The following is a 17511-nucleotide window of genomic DNA, read 5'->3' as shown; positions in this document are numbered from 1 at the left end:
ATGGTGGTGAACTGCTGCAGTCCATGTGCTGTAGGTTGACCGATTATGCTCTTAGTGAGGAAATGCCAGGATTTTGACCCAGCAACAGTGAAGGAACAGTGATATGTTTCCAAGCCAGGGTGGTGAGAGGTTTGAAGGGGAACCTGTGGGTGCTGGTGATCCCATATATCTGCTGCCCTTGTCCTTCTCGTTGGAAGTGGTCTACTGTTTGGAAGGTTATTTAATAAGGAATCATGTGCAAGTTTAAAGTGAAAAGGCAGGAGCACAGTACAAGCTGAAATGTTCTTGTTGAAAATGGTCAGTGACAGATTCGATGTTTCGAATGTAACCATACTATGTGTGCTTTGGGGTGGGGGAGGGGTGGCGGGGCGACGGGTGTTTTGAAGCGGCTGTGGCGAGATCGCGATTTGGTGCCCGCCGGTTGCCGTGGCTCGGTGACGTTGCCGGTGGGTGGGGTTTCCCGGCGTTCTGCGGGTGTGGAGCTGCGCGGCGTCATGGAGAACTCGAAGAAAGGCCAGCAGAAGCAGCAGCAGGTGATGCCGCCACCGCGGAAAGGCGAGGATAAGGCGGCGGGGGCAAAGGACAAGAAAGAGAACGAAGACAAGGAACAGGAGTTGGTAATGGCACTGCGGGCGTTGTTTGGGCGGTTCACTGTGTGGCCGGCAGCATGATGCCGGTTCCTGCAGAGTCACGGAGGCTCGGGACCTGGAGTCAGGCTGAGGCCTTCACGCTCTTTTCCCAACCCACGCACCCGCCGCTATCACTTCACCAACATACCCAACACTGTCCACACCGACACTCTTTACCCCCGCCCCGCACCCAACACCGTCTTCCTTCCTCCTCCCCCCTTAAACACTTCTCTCCCAAACACTCAGCACTTCAGCTTAGACGTTGTGTTTACAGTTGCAGAGATCGCAGTTTCGTGTGGATTCCAGTATATGTAAAACATGTCTTCAAAATAAAACTCATTTAACTTGTGTGGTTCTGCAGTTTGCTTCTCCCACTCCAGCAAAATTCGAGTGCGTTTGAAATGGCATGAAACATACAATAATTTTTATCGTTGGCCTTCATAAGCTTTTTAGCTAAACCCTCCTTATTCCCCAGTGGCAGAAGATGTATTATTGTAACCCTTCCCTGCCGATCTTGAATTCAGAATAGAATATTCATTTATTGCCAGTTGTATTTTTAAATAGAAAAATATACAGTGAAAAGTATTTGTTGTCATACCATGGCGCCTGCCATTTATCACTTACTAACCCGTCTCCTCCACTAACTGTATATTCATCATAATAAGTCCTCCTTCCCCGCATGATTTTAGAAAAGCAGAATAGTCCTATAATTGGGAGTTCAGCTGGGCAAAAAGGACAGTTTTCAAGGACAGGAGACTCGTCCCAGTTGTTATTTCAGTTCACCCAAGCTTGGGAGCCATTGCTTTCAGATTTGATATGAACTGTTTAATGCAGATGAGCTGTTTTCATATTGCATGGTTAAAGCTTAAACTGGATGATATTTTTATGTACAACTGGAAGTTTGAGTATGAACTTGCCAGATTTGCCTGGAACACCTGTGTTTTTAAAAAGACCTCACTAAATGCCAATCAAAGCAAGCTTATCGTATTTGCTTTGCAGCATAGCATCAGAAACTGTCTGCATAAAGATAATGTAAAAGAAGTTTTGGTTCATTGCCAGAAGTTGTTTCTGTTACCATCATGACTAACAGACCAACCATTACTTTCACTTAAAATTCTCAAGTTTTTGAATTATATAAAACTTGGCAGTGTGGCAGATAGTGAGAAGGATAGCAATACGTTGTGGAGAATATTGAAACCTGTGAAATGGACTGGCTCATGGCAAGTAAAGTAAATTTGTATGCAGTAATGTACCTTGGGAGAAACAAGAGGCACTATACTCAGAATGGGACCATTCTGTGGGGGTCATTAACAGAGGGATTTTATGATCCATGTCTGTCAATCTTTGAAAGTATATGGCTTATTTGGCTTTGAAAATTAGGACATTGAATACAAAAGCAAGAAAGTCATGCTAAGTCTTTTAAAATCCTTGTTTCTGCTCACCTGTTGTGCATAATTCTGAGTATCGCTCCTTTTTTTAGGAAGGATCTGAAGGAATCAAGGTTTACCAGGTTGATGGAGGGGATGATCAACTTTGGGCTAGTTGGACAGATTGGAGTAACTGGGATTGTTCATCGAGTGCTGACTATATCAAGGAGATAACTGATTAATGCTTTTTGTAATTGGATGAAACATAGCTTCTGACAGTTAATTGATTGTCAAAGATCATAGATATAAAATGATTGCGAAAAGAACTAAACAAATTAAAGATCGATTTTTTTTTTTTCCCCCCCAAAGATAGTAGTTGAGATTCTTGATTGTAATCCCCAAAAAGTTCAAATGGGAGTCTGTAGGAATGTTCAAAAGTTGGTCATACTTGAAGAGGACAAATTTCTGTACTAATAGTGAAAGAATGGGCATGGGACTAAATTGGACAGCTTTCACAAGGCAAAATGGCATGACTGACCAAATAACATTGATTGTGTAAGACTTTGTTTTCTAAGTATGCTGTCTGAACATTAAACTAAACTTCAAGACAGCACTTATTGAATGGCATATAGACTAAATGTGCCTAAATGTTTCCTCAGTCTTTTTTTTTCATGGCATATTTCCTCTGTCCACTGGAAGTTTAATAAATTGGTTGCCATGCAAATAAACTTATCCATGAAACTTTAGCTGTTGAGTAGGTTGAATCAAGTGTGCCAATATTATTGATATTTAGAGCTAATACAAGAAAAGAAACATTTTGGTCTAATGACTTGAGACCATAAGTAGACCATTCAGCCCATCAAGTCTGCTGTACCAATCAATGCGATCATTACTGAAATGATATCCACAACACTACTTACTTTCCTATCTCTTCCCTATAACCCATGATTCCTTTGCTGATTTAAAATCTGTCTACATCAGTCTTGAAAATATTGAATGATCCAACCTTAACAACCCTCTGTAATAAAGAATTCCACAGATTCTCAACCCTTGGGAGAAGTTCTTTCTCTTATCTGTCTTAAATGTATGACCCCTTATTCTGAGGTAATGCTCTCTGGTCTTAGGTTCTTCCACAAGGGGAATCAACTGTTCCACATCTACCCTGTCAAGTCCTCTTAAGTATCTTATATGTTTCAATAAGGTTGCCTCTCAGTCTTCTATGTTCCAGTCAGTATGGACCCAATATACTTAACCTGAATTCATAAGACAATCCCACTCTACTTGGCATCATTTTTGGTTCAATTGAATCTCTTAATCACTATAAAGAGTGTAGGGGCATTCTTAAGAGAGAAATCAGGGAGGCAAAGAGGGAATATGAGTTTGCATTGGCAGATAAGGTTAAGGATAATCCAAGGAGGTTCTACAAATACATTAAGAGCAAGAGGGTAACTAGGGAGTGGGTAGAACCTCTTAAAGATCAAGGTGGCCATCTTTGTGTTGAACTCCAGGAGCTGGGAGAGATACTAAATGAATATTTCACATCAGTTTTTTACTGTTGAAGAAGAAATGGAGTCTAGAGAATGCAGAGAAATAAAATTTTGATGTTTTAATAACAGTTCACAGTGCAAAAGCGGAAGCTGGAGAGGTCTTAGAGAATATAAAGGCAGATAAATCTTCAAGATCTGATCTAATGTGTCCCAGCATGTTGTTGGAAGTAAAGGACAAAATTACAAGACCTCTTGCAGAAATATTTGTATCGTGTATAATTATGGGTGAGGTGCCTGATGATTGGAGGGTAGCTAATGTTGTACCTTGTTTAAGAAAGGTTGTAAGGAGAAACCAGGGAACTGTAGACGTGTGAGTCAGTTGGAGGTGGTTATATAAGATTTTATGGACATTTAGAGAGGCAAAAATTAATTAGGCATAGTCAGCATAGTTTTGTGTGAGGAAACTCGTGTCCCATAAACTTGATTGCGTTCTTTGAGGAAGTTGGCAAAAAGATTGATGGAAGAGCAGTAGATGCTTTCGGATTTTGGTAAAGTCTTTGACAAGATTCTGCATGGTAGACTGATTAGTAAAGTTAGGCCAATTGGCTAAATGGCAAAAGACAAAATAATTGTGGAGGGTTGCTTTGCAGACCAGCAACCTGTAACCAGCTGTGTTCTACAGGGTTTGGTTCTGGGTTCGCTTTTCATAGAATCCTGACAGTGTGGAAACAGGCCATTTGGCCCAAGAAGTTTACACCAGCCCTCAGAAAAACATCCCACCCAGAACTATCCTCGTCCCTGTAGCCCAACATTTCCTATGGCTAACCCACCAAACTTTGACACTCTGGAACTATGGGCAATTTAGCCAATCCACCTAACCCGCACACCTTTGGATTGTGGGAGGAAACACACACGGACACAGAAAGAACGTGCAGACTCCACACAGGCGATCACCCGAGGCTGGAATTGAATCTAGGTTCCTGGTGCTGTGAGGCAGCAGTGCCAACCACTGTGCCACCCCTGTTTTGTTTGTCAGTTACATAAATGTTTCGGATGAGAACATAGAAGGCACAGTTTGTAAATTTGTGGATGACACCAAAATAGGTAGCATTGAAGACAAGATAATAAAATGTGAGGCTGGATGAACACAGCAGGCCAAGCAGCATCTCAGGAGCACAAAAGCTGACGTTTCGGGCCTAGACCCTTCATCAGAGGCATCATTGAAGACAATGAAGGTTTTCGAAGATTATAAAGGGATCTTGATCAAATGGGTCAGTGTGTTGAAGAAATGCATATAGTATTCAATTTGGATAAATGTGAAGCATTGCGTTTTGGTACAGCAAACAGGGTAGGGCTTATACAATTTGATGGTAGGGCCTTGGGTAGTGTTGTATAACAGAGGGGCCTAAGGATGCAGGTACATAATTCTTTAAAGTTTGCATCACATATTGACAGGAGAGTTAAAAAGGCTTTTGGCACGATTGCTTTCATTACTCAGCTTTTTTGAGTATAGGAGTTGGGACGTTATGTTGAGGTTTGTCAGGACATTGGAATGTACCCAGTTCTGGTTGTCCAGGAACGATGTTATCGCGCTGCCGAGGATTCAGAAGAGATTTACCAGTATGTTGTCAGGTATGGAAGGTTTGAGTTATAAAGAAGTGCAGAATAGGCTGAGACTTTGTTCAGTTTAGCTTGGGTGTTGACAGGTGACCATACAGAAGTTTATAACATAATGAGAAGTGAAGATAGAGTAGTTGGTAGTTGTCTTTTCCGTAAATTGGGAAATTTCAAGACTACGGGCCATATTTTAAAGGTGAGAAGACAGACATTTAAAAAAGACATGAGGCAAATCTTTTACATGGAGGGTGGTTTGCAGATGGAATGACCGTCCTGAGGAACTGGTGGATGCAGGTACAGTTACAACATTTAAAAGACATTTGGATGGATACATGAATAGGAAAGGTTTGGAGGGATATGGGCCAGAAGCAGGCAGGTGGGAATAGTTTCGTTTGGGAATATGGTTGGCATGGGCTGGTTGGACCGAAAGGGTTGTTTCCGTCCTGTATAACTCTCTGGCTCTACCAGCCTAGTCCACTTTCTCTGGATTGTCTCCAATGCCATTAGATCTCTCTTTAGATAAGGTACCCAAAACTGTTTGCAGTATTCCAGCTGTGGCCTGACTAGTGCCTTGTACAGTTTTAGCAACATTCCTTTCTTTTATACTCTATACGCTTTAAAATAAAGGCCACTTATTTTCTCTCTTACCCTATGAACTTGCATGCTAGTTCTATGTGATTCAGGAACAAGGTCTCCCAAGCCCCTCTGCTTTGTAGCTTTGTGCAGTTTCTGTCCATTTAAATAATATTGAGCTCCCCTATTCCTGCCAAAGTGTATAACTTCTCATTTCCCACATTATATCCCGTCTGTTACTTAGCCTGTCTGTGTTGTGCTGCAGACTTTATGTCAGCCTTACCACTGCTTTTTCACTTATTTTTGTGTCATCTGCAAACTTGGCTATAGTACATTTCCTCATTCAAGCTGTCAGTATGTACTGTAAATAATTTTGGATGCAACACTGATCTCTGTGGCACACTGCCAGTTACAGATTGCCAACCTGAAAATACCCCCATCATCCCAACTCGTTAACAAATCTTCTACTCATGTCAATATACTACATCCAACATCTTGGGCAGTTGTCTCATTAAATAGCCTAATGTGTGGCACCTCATTAAATGCCTTCTGAAAATTCAAATACGGTATATTAATCCACTGCTTCCCCTTAATCTATCCTGCTCTATTACTTTCTCAAAGAAATCTAGTAAATTTGTCAGGCATAATTTTTCTTCTGTGAAGCCAGGTTGACTCTGCTTGAATATATTATGTATTTCTAAATGCTTTGATGTTACATTCTCGATAACAGACTCTACTATGTTCCCAATAACAGATATTAAGATTACTGGCCTATAGATATGTTTTTTTGTCTCCTTGCCTCTTTAAATGAAAGTGTTGCATTGACAGTTTTCCAATCCTTTGGAACTTTTCCAGAGTCTTAGGATTCCTTGATGATTAATACCAGTTTATCCACTACCTCGGAAGCCACTACCTTTCCTATCTTAGGATTCATCCCATGAAGCCCAGGATATTTATCGGTCTTTTCTGGCCTCATGTACTGTAAATAATTTTGGATGCAACACTGATCTCTGTGGCACACTGCCAGTTACAGATTGCCATAGCTTACTTTCTCCAGTGATATTGTATTTATTTTCATTCCTTCTTTTGTCCTTTGGATATTTAGTAATTCTGGAATGCTGTTAGTGTCTTCTGCTGTGAAAACTGGGTCTTACATGCACTATATTTGATTTTATTCCTTTAGTCTCTTACTATCCAGCTTTCTTATTAGAAGGATATATTTTAAATTGTGATTCTATTGATGTCTGAATGCTAAAAGTCAACTAAAACTGAAAATCTATCATAAGACATTAATTACAGATATTCTTTCTCTCCAGGCCATTTTACATCTTTGAAACACTCAGCATTATTCCCGCATTTTATTACAATTTTATGCAATATTTTCATTGAATTTCACAGCTTCTCATCTGTCCTTTTCTTGTGCCCCAAAGTAAACCAAGTCCAGAGATGTATAATTTCTGCAAAAAAATCCAAATTATTTTGAGGTATTTTTGTACAGTTGGTTCCGATACAATCCATATTTCTTCAACAGTAATTTAGTTGAAGAATTATAGAATGATACTTGTAGAATGCGAACTTTCCCTACCTGTATTGGCTATAATGCCTTCCATCTCCATTACTTTAAATGGCACTGTTATTGCGTGATTTTCTTAGGCCGCGAGATCGCATGAAAACTGACTGAACTATTACGACCAGTTGAAATGCTTAATGGATTTGGAGCTCAATTCTGTGATGTTTCTTCGTTTTCCGATACTAGAAAAGATAATGAGCACATCCCTTGTTGTGCTCGTAGCTTTCTTTCAACCAGTGGTGTGGAATATCAGGCTCGTAGCCTCATGGCATACCATGTATTTGAACTAAAGACCAGTAGGTTGTGGATTGGTACCTCAGCCACGAGAGAATTGTGCCATTTTGCAGAGAAGGAAATCTAGGATGTCTGAATGGCTTTTAAAGTACTAATAGCCCCAAGAACACAGCAGTCTTCAGTATAGACTCACCAGTCTGCAAATGGTCCACTTGGTATGTAATGTCACAGCTTAGCTATGTGAGGGAACAGGCACTCTTCTCATCCTCGGCATTCATGTGACGTCAAACAGATAATATCACTTTGCACAAGAAGCACTAATGGAATACGGTGATGTCTGGGTGGACGCCAATCTTGAATGAAAAGGCTGATTAAAGTAACATCCAAGTAGATGATCTTGAGAACGTTATAGTGTTGTGTTTTAGTATCTTCCATGGACTAAGATTTTCATTTGAGATCGGTGGGAGTTAAGAAGGCGTAGTAAACAAGTAAGATCGCACGTTCAAACTATTGCAGATCGACAGTTCACAGTTGGATTTTGGTTGTACAGATGTGTAGTGTGAATACAATGTTGAAAAACAGTTTAAAGTGAAGTAAGCTCACATTGTAACATTTGTTCAACTCAGCTCTTTGGGAAAGTGATAATGCATCACTATATATTCTGTTCAAATTTACTAGCATTTAGAACATCTTGAGTAAATCTACTGTAAACATTATGAAATTCCACAATGAATTTGATTTTTCCTAATGTTAGCTATGAACTAAATTCTCTTTCTTTGCAATGCATCCAATGTATGGTCTTTAATAAGTCAAACTTACAAACATAAAAACATTTGTGTGCAAATTTTCCATTCTTGATTTCATTTCTTTTTAGTCTGACGAAGATAAGCAGCTACAGGAAGAGCTAGAGATGCTTGTAGAAAGGCTGAGTGTAAGTTACTTTTACTTTGTTCCCCTTTTGCTTCGGTTGGTTCACCACCAGTGAATTGTGTCCCCATTTTTGCAGTTTTAAAATGCCTGATGGTAAAGTTTTAAATAACTAACTTTGGAGACAAACGTGTAAAGATCTGTTCTCATACTATGTTTTGCTGAAATTTGCAAAATTCCTTTATTCACCAAGTAACCCTCTTAAATGTTTTTGATACTTTAATTTCTTTGAATCCAACATGTGTACTTTGCAACTTGAGATAGAAGTCACCTTGAGTAGAACTGTAAATGTTAGTTTAAAACAACACTTGCTGCAACCCCCTTCCTAAGTCAGGACGATTTTAACTTCTTACTAGGAACCTGACACAAAGCTTTATCGGGCAGCTTTGGAGGAGCTCAGGAGGCAGATTCGTTCATCCACAACATCCATGACATCTGTCCCTAAACCTCTTAAATTCCTTCGACCACATTATGAAAAGCTTAAAGAAATCTATGAAAAAATGCCACCAGGAGAAAATAAGGTAACCCTTTGTTCAACAATATCACATCTGGTCTATTGAAATAATTTAGATATTTCCACTGCGTGAGTGAGAAGCTTGCTGTACTTAGCTGTCATAACTTGTAATTGTCTCCTATGATGTAAGCATTTTGAAATGTATTTTCAAGATGCACCATGAAATGAGTTAAACTTGATCACCGATAAGATTATTAAGTCATTTTCTGATTTTAAATTTGAGTGGTGAATTTAGCTATCCTGTTGTGGTCTACTTAGTCCATCACACAGGCTATGTGAATGCAGTAGTAAAGATTCCACACTTCCTGGTGTTAAAAATATTTGTCCAAAATACTGACCTGACTGCTAACAGATTACATCATTCTGGATGTGAGTTTGCTCGCTGAGCTGGAAGGTTAGTTTTCAGACGTTTCGTCACCATTCTAGGTAACATCATCAGTGAGCCTCCGCTGAAGCGCTGGTGTTATGTCCCACTTTCTATTTATCTGTTTAGGTTTCCTTGGCTTGGTGATGTCATTTCCTGTTCTTTTTCTCAGAGGATGGTAGAATGATTTGGAGCCAATGTGTTTGTTGATGGCGTTCCGGTTGGAATGCCACGCTTCTAGGAATTCTCGTGCGTGTCTTTGTTTGGCTTGTCCTAGGATGGATGTGTTGTCCCAATCAAAGTGGTGTCCTTCCTCATCTGTATGTAAGGATACGAGTGATAGTGGGTCATGTCGTTTTGTGGCTAGTTGATGTTCATGTATCCTGGTGGCTAGCTTTCTGCCTGTTTGTCCAATGTAGTGTTTGTCACAGTTCTTACAAGGTATTTTGTAGATGACATTCGTTTTGCTTGTTGTCTGTACAGGGTCTTTTAAGTTCATTAGCTGCTGTTTTAGTGTGTTGGTGGGTTTGTGGGCTACCCTGATGCCAAGAGGTCCGAGTAGTCTGGCAGTCATTTCGGAAATGCCTTTGATGTAGGGGAGAGTGGTTATGGTTTCTGAGCCCGTTTTGTCTGTTTGTTTGGGTTTGTTGCTGAGAAATCGGCGGACTGTGTTCATTGGGTACCCGTTCTTTTTGAGTATGCTGTATAGGTGATTTTCTTCTGCTCTTCATAGTTCTTCTGTGCTGCAGTGTTTGGTGGCTCGTTGGAATAATGTTCTAATGCAGCTTCATTTGTGGGTGTTGGGATGGTTGCTCCTGTAGTTCAGTATTGGAATAATATTCTAACACTGAACTACAGGAGCCACCATCCCAACACCCACAAATGAAGCTGCATTAGAACATTATTCCAACGAGCCACCACACACTGCAGCACAGAGGAACTACGAAGAGCAGAAGAAAATCACCTATACAGCGTATTCAAAAAGGACAGGTACCCAATGAACAAAGTCCGCCGATTTCTCAGCAACAAACCCAAACAAACAGAGACAAAACAGGCCCAGAAACCATAACCACTCTCCCCTACATCAAATACATTTCCGAAATGACTGCCAGACTACTCGGACCTCTTGGCATCAGGGTAGCCCACCAACCCACCAACACACTAAAACAGCAGCTAATGAACTTAAAAGACCCTGTACAGACAACAAGCAAAACGAATGTCATCTACAAAATACCTTGCAAGAACTGTGACAAACACTACATTGGACAAACAGGCAGAAAGCTAGCCACCAGGATACATGAACATCAACTAGCCACAAAACGACATGACCCACTATCACTCGTATCCTTACATACAGATGAGGAAGGACACCACTTTGATTGGGACAACACATCCATCCTAGGACAAGCCAAACAAAGACACGCACGAGAATTCCTAGAAGCGTGGCATTCCAACGGGAACTCCATCAACAAACACATTGATTTGGAACCAATCTACCATCCCCTGAGAAAAAGAACAGGAAATGACATCACCAATGCAGGAAATGACATCACCAAGCCAAGGAAACCTAAACAGATGAATAGAAAGCGGGACAATAACACCAGCGCTTCATCAGAGGCTCATTGATGATGTTACCTAGAATGGTGACGAAACGTCTGAAAACTAACCTTCCAGCTCAGCGAGCAAACTCACATCCAGAAACTCAACCTGAGCTACAAATCTTCTCAGAACCCGCTAGATTACATCATTCTCATTCCTGTCTGTTGCTCTTGTATCTTGGAAATGTTATTCCTACTTTTCCACAAATCAGAATACTCTCTCAAATGCAAAAAGCATAGCTTGAAACTTTTGGAGAAATTCAGTAGTTCTGACAGCAGCTGAAGAAGTCTGTATTGCACGTATAACTTTTATTTTGTGACAGCTCAGTTTTGAATATTTCATATTAATTTAGTTTAATTTTCCTAAAGCTTTACAATGATATTTGATACTTGAATCTATGCTGGTTTGCTTTTGTTTTGTATGTATATAGAATGTTTATTCCTGGGTGAAGGGGTGAAAGTAGCAGATTTGTAAACCTAAGAAATATATTAGAAAGCTGTAGAGAGGTTAATGGAAATATTAGGCAGGTAGAAGATGTAAGGGTGTAAATGAACAGTGTCATTAAGGGAGCATTTCCATTAATTGAGCATGCAGTATATGGAGGGAGAAAACATAACTTGGGCTTTTTAAAATAGGGAATTTTGGATTAAGTAATTCTTTGGTAGTATAGTTAGTGAACGTGTAACTTGCCAGTTAAACAACATTAAGTGAATCTACGCTTCCTAATACAGCCAATATAGAAATTCTACTTGGGTTCTGTAGAACCTACCTTATCAGAAATAAAGCATTAATACATTATATTCTGTAAGTTGAAATAACATATTTTCCTCAACCTCCATTCCTGTCGTTCAAGGAACTATTTGAATTGTAAATTTCAGAGAAAAGTCAGAATGTTAAATAAAGTGGAAGCCCTTTTTCTCTTGCAGCGATTTTGTGCTGACATTGTGTCAGTATTAGCCATGACTATGAGTGGAGACCGTGAATGTCTGAAATATAGGCTTCAGGGATCTCAGGAAGAACTGGCATCATGGGGACATGAATATGTCAGGTGCGTTTTACCAATGTTGAATAGGTTACAAAGTAGGTTGAGGATATTATATAATTTTTGTTCTTTGATGAGTAAACTATTTTGAAAGGCATATGTTGTATGAATGCAGCTAAACTAAAAATTTTAAACTCGTGCAATGATAATGGGACAAACTGGTTATTCTAGAAGGATAAAGTTAAAGCATACTGCCTACTAACAGTGTAACTTGAGCTAAATTTCCTTTGTAAAAAATTATTACAACCTGATAGGACAGGACTGCTTTATTTGTTATTAAACATCTGTAATTCTTTTTTAAATGTGGCTATTCACTCAAGGGTTCTCGATGTACAAAATAGCTAGTATTTGCCTTGTAAAGAAATGACAGTCATACTTCAGAGTAAATCATAATGAAAATCTTTGGATAATTTTAGTGCTGTGATAGTGTGCTACATAAATGTAATTATCTTAAGAGGGAGGAAACTTGAGAATTGAAAATATTTGAGTTTTTCTTTGACACTCTACCATTTTCTCCTGTAGTGTGCAATGTTCAAGCTGCTGATATAAGTACTTAGTCATAGTCTACAAAGGACCATAGGCACATCTGACCCTTTGAAAAAGGCATTTCATTTTGTATGTCTTGTTGGGCACTATGTTGTCACTTATAAGGATAAGGAGGTGTGGACCTTCCTGACAGTCATCTTTAATTGAGCACTGAACATTGGAAATTATGCTACAACAATAAATACAAAAAGGGAAGCAAATATACACTTCAAAGTAACGTGTTCTTAAGTAGGGTATCCTGGGAGGGAAAATAACATAATTAGGCTGTATTATATACTCATGTTTGAAAATTGCATAACAGCATTTTTTTGGCTTCCTTGATGATCCTTTTCTCCGTTTTTCTTGGAATTTTTTTGCCTATTGTTTTCAATCTGCTTCTGTTCCTGATGATTCAGTATTTGCCTTGCATTTGTACTGTTGACATCAGACTATCCAGCCCATAGGCATGACATTCGTTTGGAATTGAATGAGACATTGTAAATAACATAATCAATTTGACTGGTGAATTGTAACTGATACCCATATCTGGACATGCCTTCATGTTATTTTGACTATTCCATGTTTTTTTATGCTTTCTTATATGGGTTTGATGGAAGCCTGTTTTTCATACGTGGATATGTTACTTTTCTATGCTGTCATTGAACAAGTTTTATTTAGGAAGGGATTATAGTTATTCTGATAAATGTGGTCAGATCATTTGTTTGGTAAGTTTTTTGGTACCTTAATGTTATTTTCCTTTTCTAGGCATCTGGCAGGGGAGGTTGCAAAAGAATGGCAGGAAGTGGATGAAAATGATAAGGCTCAGCATGAAATACTGCTTGCTCTGGTAAAAGAGGTAGTCCCCTATAATATGGCTCATAATGCTGAGCATGAAGCATGTGACCTCCTCATGGAGATTGAACATCTCAATATGCTGGAAGATTATATTGATGAAAATGCATATTCTAAAGTCTGCTTATATTTGACAAGGTGTGTTGTCATGATTCTGAAACTGTTATAACATGAATTAGTTGTAAGTTACCCTATGTAAAGCTTTAGATACACGCTGAATTTGCTCAATATGCACAGTTTTAGCTTCTGCCTTATTGGAAAGATGAAAGATTCCTCAATAGGATCAAAGGTTTTAAATAAAATTTGTTTCAACGTGTCATGTTATGTTAAGTTTACACTTGGTATCTTCTATTAATTCTTATGCCTTTGCTGTAAACTTTTATGTTAGTAATCCGTACAAACTTGTTACTGCCATTCAGCTAATAAGGAGACATCTCAATGATAATGTATGTTACAGCTCCTTGGCCAATATTACAACAAACACCCAGAGGGTTTTTTGGCATGTTAGTAGCATCCCTACTTTTTAGCAGAGGGCTCAGGTTCAAGTCCCACCTGATCCAGAGGTGTGTCAAAATACAACTGAACAGGTTTGTGAAAAACACCTATAAAATACTCCTATACCAGACCAAGTTAACTTCTCCACTTCACAGTTGCCAGCCAAAGAACTATAAACATCAAATGTGTGACTTGGAATTGAGGACTAAATGCTAGAAGACTCCAGTATGATTATTCCCACAACTTCTAGTTCCTTTTCCCTTGCAGGTAGCATTTCAACTTGACTTTATATATCTCAGTGGCAAGTTACAAAGTTAGTGTTTTCTCTCTGCCGATTGGTTAAGAAATTCAGGTTCATGTGCATATACAGCTCTAGGAGGTGAACAGGAACTTGTACACAAGAAATTGATGCTGCACATGTTGCCTCACTAAGTTTTAGTTCAACTCATTAAGGTTTATATAACTCACTTTAGATTCTACCAGTATGTGCTTCACTTTTTTGTTGTACTTGATTGTAGTATATATACCACCATTATATGTTTAATAAATTGAACATGTTAGGTTTGTGGAAAGAATGTGCTGGAATTTTTTTGTTACAATTTATGAGGTGTTCTTTTACTTAGTTTGCAAAATTCAGACCTTGTGATTAAATATTTGAACTTTTAGCATGCTTGTTTATTGTGTATTGATTTCAAACTTGTTCTTCAAATGGCTTTTTTCTTCAATTTTTCAGCTGTGTCAGTTACGTTCCTGAACCAGAGAATTCAGCATTGCTTCGATGTGCTCTTAGTATATTCCGAAAATTCAATCGCTATCCTGAGGCTCTGCGTCTTGCACTGATGTTAAATGATATGGAATTGGTTGAAGATATTTTTACTTCCTGTAAAGATGTGTATGTTGTTTTAAACCAGTCTGTTTGATTAATTGTTAAAGTCTATCATGTAAGGTCCCTTGTGGAAACAGTTGTATACAGACTAGAAAGTAGCACATTTTACTGTCAGCTGATTCTTTATCAACAAATTTGTTTATATTTTCCTTTTGAATTTAAAAGTACTAAGCTATGATTTTCCACGTGTTTGCATTTTTCAGGTATTTTACCCGACTGACTTTTCTTGACATTTTCAAATTGATTATATTGAATAATACGCCATCTGCCATTTCCCCACCCCCAACTGATCCATATCTGACTGCAGCATTTTATAAATTTTCCCACTTTTCACAATTCCATCAATTTTTGTGTTTCTTAACTTACCAATCACACCATCTATATTTTCATCCAAGTCATTAATATATATAAACTATAGGTTCCAGTACTAAGCCTTGTGGAACACCACTGATTGTAGACCTCCAGTCAGAAAAACACCCCCCTACAACCACCCTTAACCTTCTATGACTAAGTTAGTTTTGTATCCAACTTGCCAGCTCACCATGGATCCCATGCAAATTAATGTTTAATATTGTTCCTTTATCTTGGTTTACAGTGTTATTCAAAAACAGGTAGCATTTATGTTGGGTCGCCATGGTGTATTCGTAGAGCTAAATGAGGATGTGGAAGACTATGAAGATCTGACAGAGATAATGTCAAATGTTCAGTTGAACAGCAACTTCCTGGCCCTTGCACGAGAGGTAAACCACATTTTAATTTGGCAAATGTTTCTTTTTAAAATTATTAAAATTTTTAAAATTATAAGTAGTTAAAAATAAGTGTTCTGCAGTGTCGTATTGGTGCCATGTTGAACTTAAACAAATGTGAAATATTATGTCCTTGTAGAAAACAGTTGTCTGTTATGGAGCCTACAGTTTGGCAGATAAACATTATATTTACTATTTTTTGGCTGATGTTAAATTGACTTTGGTGTGTGTGCATGCAAGACTGAGTCATTTAATAAATGGGATCTGCTGGTAGCTGCTAAGTTGAGGGTTATTTGGATTAAGTGTGAAGACCTTTTAAAGAGAATAGTGAATTGCGCTAGGGTATTCTGGTCATTACATTAGTTTGCTGGCAGCCAGGGATTCTGGATAATGAATGCTGACACCGCCGCGCCCCCGCCCCCCCTCAATTGGGTGGAAATTCACAGGAAAGCCCTTTAAACCCAAACTTTAGAAACTTTGCATGCAGTTTAATGCTGTGGTGGAAAAGAGAAATCACAGTCTTCTGAGGTAGAGTGAATTGCAGTTACCTTTAATGCAAAAATTGTTCCTCAATGACATGCAAGCCTTCCCCATCTTTTCAGAAGATTAGGCTGAAGTATTTGCAGCCTTCTTCAGAGTTGCCTAAGTGGGTGGTCTATTGATTCTTCCTCTTGGGTCTCCAGCATCAGAGCTGCCAGTGAGCCAGTTTGATTTACTCCATGTGATATCAAGAAATTGCTGAAGGCACTATAATCGTTATAGGACCCGACAGCATTCTAACAATGGTGCTTTCCCATTAGCTTAGTCGTTGCAAAATACTAGAAGAGATTGCTGATGGTGCTGTCAGGCCATACTTAATTAACATTTGCCTGCTCGCTAACTCTCACGTTGGATTTCACCGGGGTATCTCAACTCCTAACCTCATTACAGCATTGGTCCAAACACGGACAAAAGAGCTGAACCTGAAATGACTGTCCTTGTTATCGAGGAACATTTGACTGAGTGTAAGATTGACCTTTGGCAAAACTGAAGTCAGTGTGAATGAAACCAATTCTTCTAGTTGGACTGAAATGTGGTACAAAGGAAGGTGGTTGTTGGTGTTGGACGTCAATTATCTCAGTCGAAGGACAAAGCCACAGGAGTTGCTCAGGGCATATTTGGCTACTTTTTCAATAAGCCCTCTATCTTAAGATCAGGAGTGAGGATGTTCTCTGATGATTACATAATGTTCAGCACTGTTCGTAATCTCTCAGATACTGAAATAGTCCATATCCATATTTAGCAAAACCATGACAGCATTCACATTTGGACTGATAAGTTGCTTTTGTGCCATATAAGTGCCAGGCATTGATGATCTTCACCAAGGAAGAAGTCAAAGGCTGGAAATTCTGTAGCTAGTAACTCATCCCGTGACTCCATAACTGTACACCATCTACAAGCTACAAGCCGAGCTTAATGGAATACTCCATTTGCCTGGGTGGGTGCCTTTCCAACAGCATTCAAGAAGCTCTACACCATCTAAGCAAAGCCTATTTAATTAAGCAGTCTGTTCATCATCGTTGCGTTGTGGTAACTCATCAAGGCTCGTGGGCAACGCTTTCCAAATCCCTAACCTCTGCCACCTAGTAGGGAAAGATCAAATGTGTGTGAGCGTTACTTGCTCTCCAAACCGTAAGCTCTAGATGGTGTTGAGCTTCTTGAATGCTGTTGGAAAGGCACCCACTCAGGCAAAAGGAGTATTCCATTAAGCTCGGCTTGTAACTTGTAGATGATGTACAGTTATGGAGTCACGAGATGAGTTACTAGCTACAGAATTTCCAGCCTTTGACTCCTTTACATGGAACTCTGTTACCATTCCCTCTCTGCTGTGTGGTAAGCACCCTCAGAATCCTCCCTAATGGCACTGTGGATGTAGCTACACCACCACAGTGACTAGAACTCTTCAAGTTGGTGGCTCCTTCTCAAAAAAAGCAGGAAAAGAAGGAACAAACCAGTTACATCTTGTGAATTGTGTACATTGCTGCCAGGGTTGTGTAGGTTGTGAATGTTAAAGATGTTGATGGGGCACTAGTCAAAATTCTCTG

General features: G+C 39.2%; 1 protein-coding gene across 1 annotated transcript in view; it reads left to right on the top strand.

Moving 5' to 3' along the window:
• The first annotated feature begins 435 nt into the window (after window positions 1–435).
• Window positions 436–17511, top strand: part of psmd2 (proteasome 26S subunit ubiquitin receptor, non-ATPase 2) — a 57580-nt gene continuing 40504 nt past the window's right edge. Inside the window, exons 1-7 of the mRNA XM_048542135.2 lie at window positions 436–617; window positions 8352–8408; window positions 8761–8925; window positions 11808–11929; window positions 13214–13438; window positions 14529–14687; window positions 15277–15421. Of these exons, the coding sequence (XP_048398092.1) occupies window positions 495–617; window positions 8352–8408; window positions 8761–8925; window positions 11808–11929; window positions 13214–13438; window positions 14529–14687; window positions 15277–15421 (996 nt within the window). The 5' untranslated portion in view covers window positions 436–494. The remainder of the gene's footprint in view (window positions 618–8351; window positions 8409–8760; window positions 8926–11807; window positions 11930–13213; window positions 13439–14528; window positions 14688–15276; window positions 15422–17511) is intronic.

The sequence above is a fragment of the Stegostoma tigrinum genome, chromosome 14, assembly GCF_030684315.1.
Source record: "Stegostoma tigrinum isolate sSteTig4 chromosome 14, sSteTig4.hap1, whole genome shotgun sequence".
Taxonomy (NCBI): domain Eukaryota; kingdom Metazoa; phylum Chordata; class Chondrichthyes; order Orectolobiformes; family Stegostomatidae; genus Stegostoma; species Stegostoma tigrinum.
This window is presented reverse-complemented; position numbering and strand designations above follow the sequence as displayed.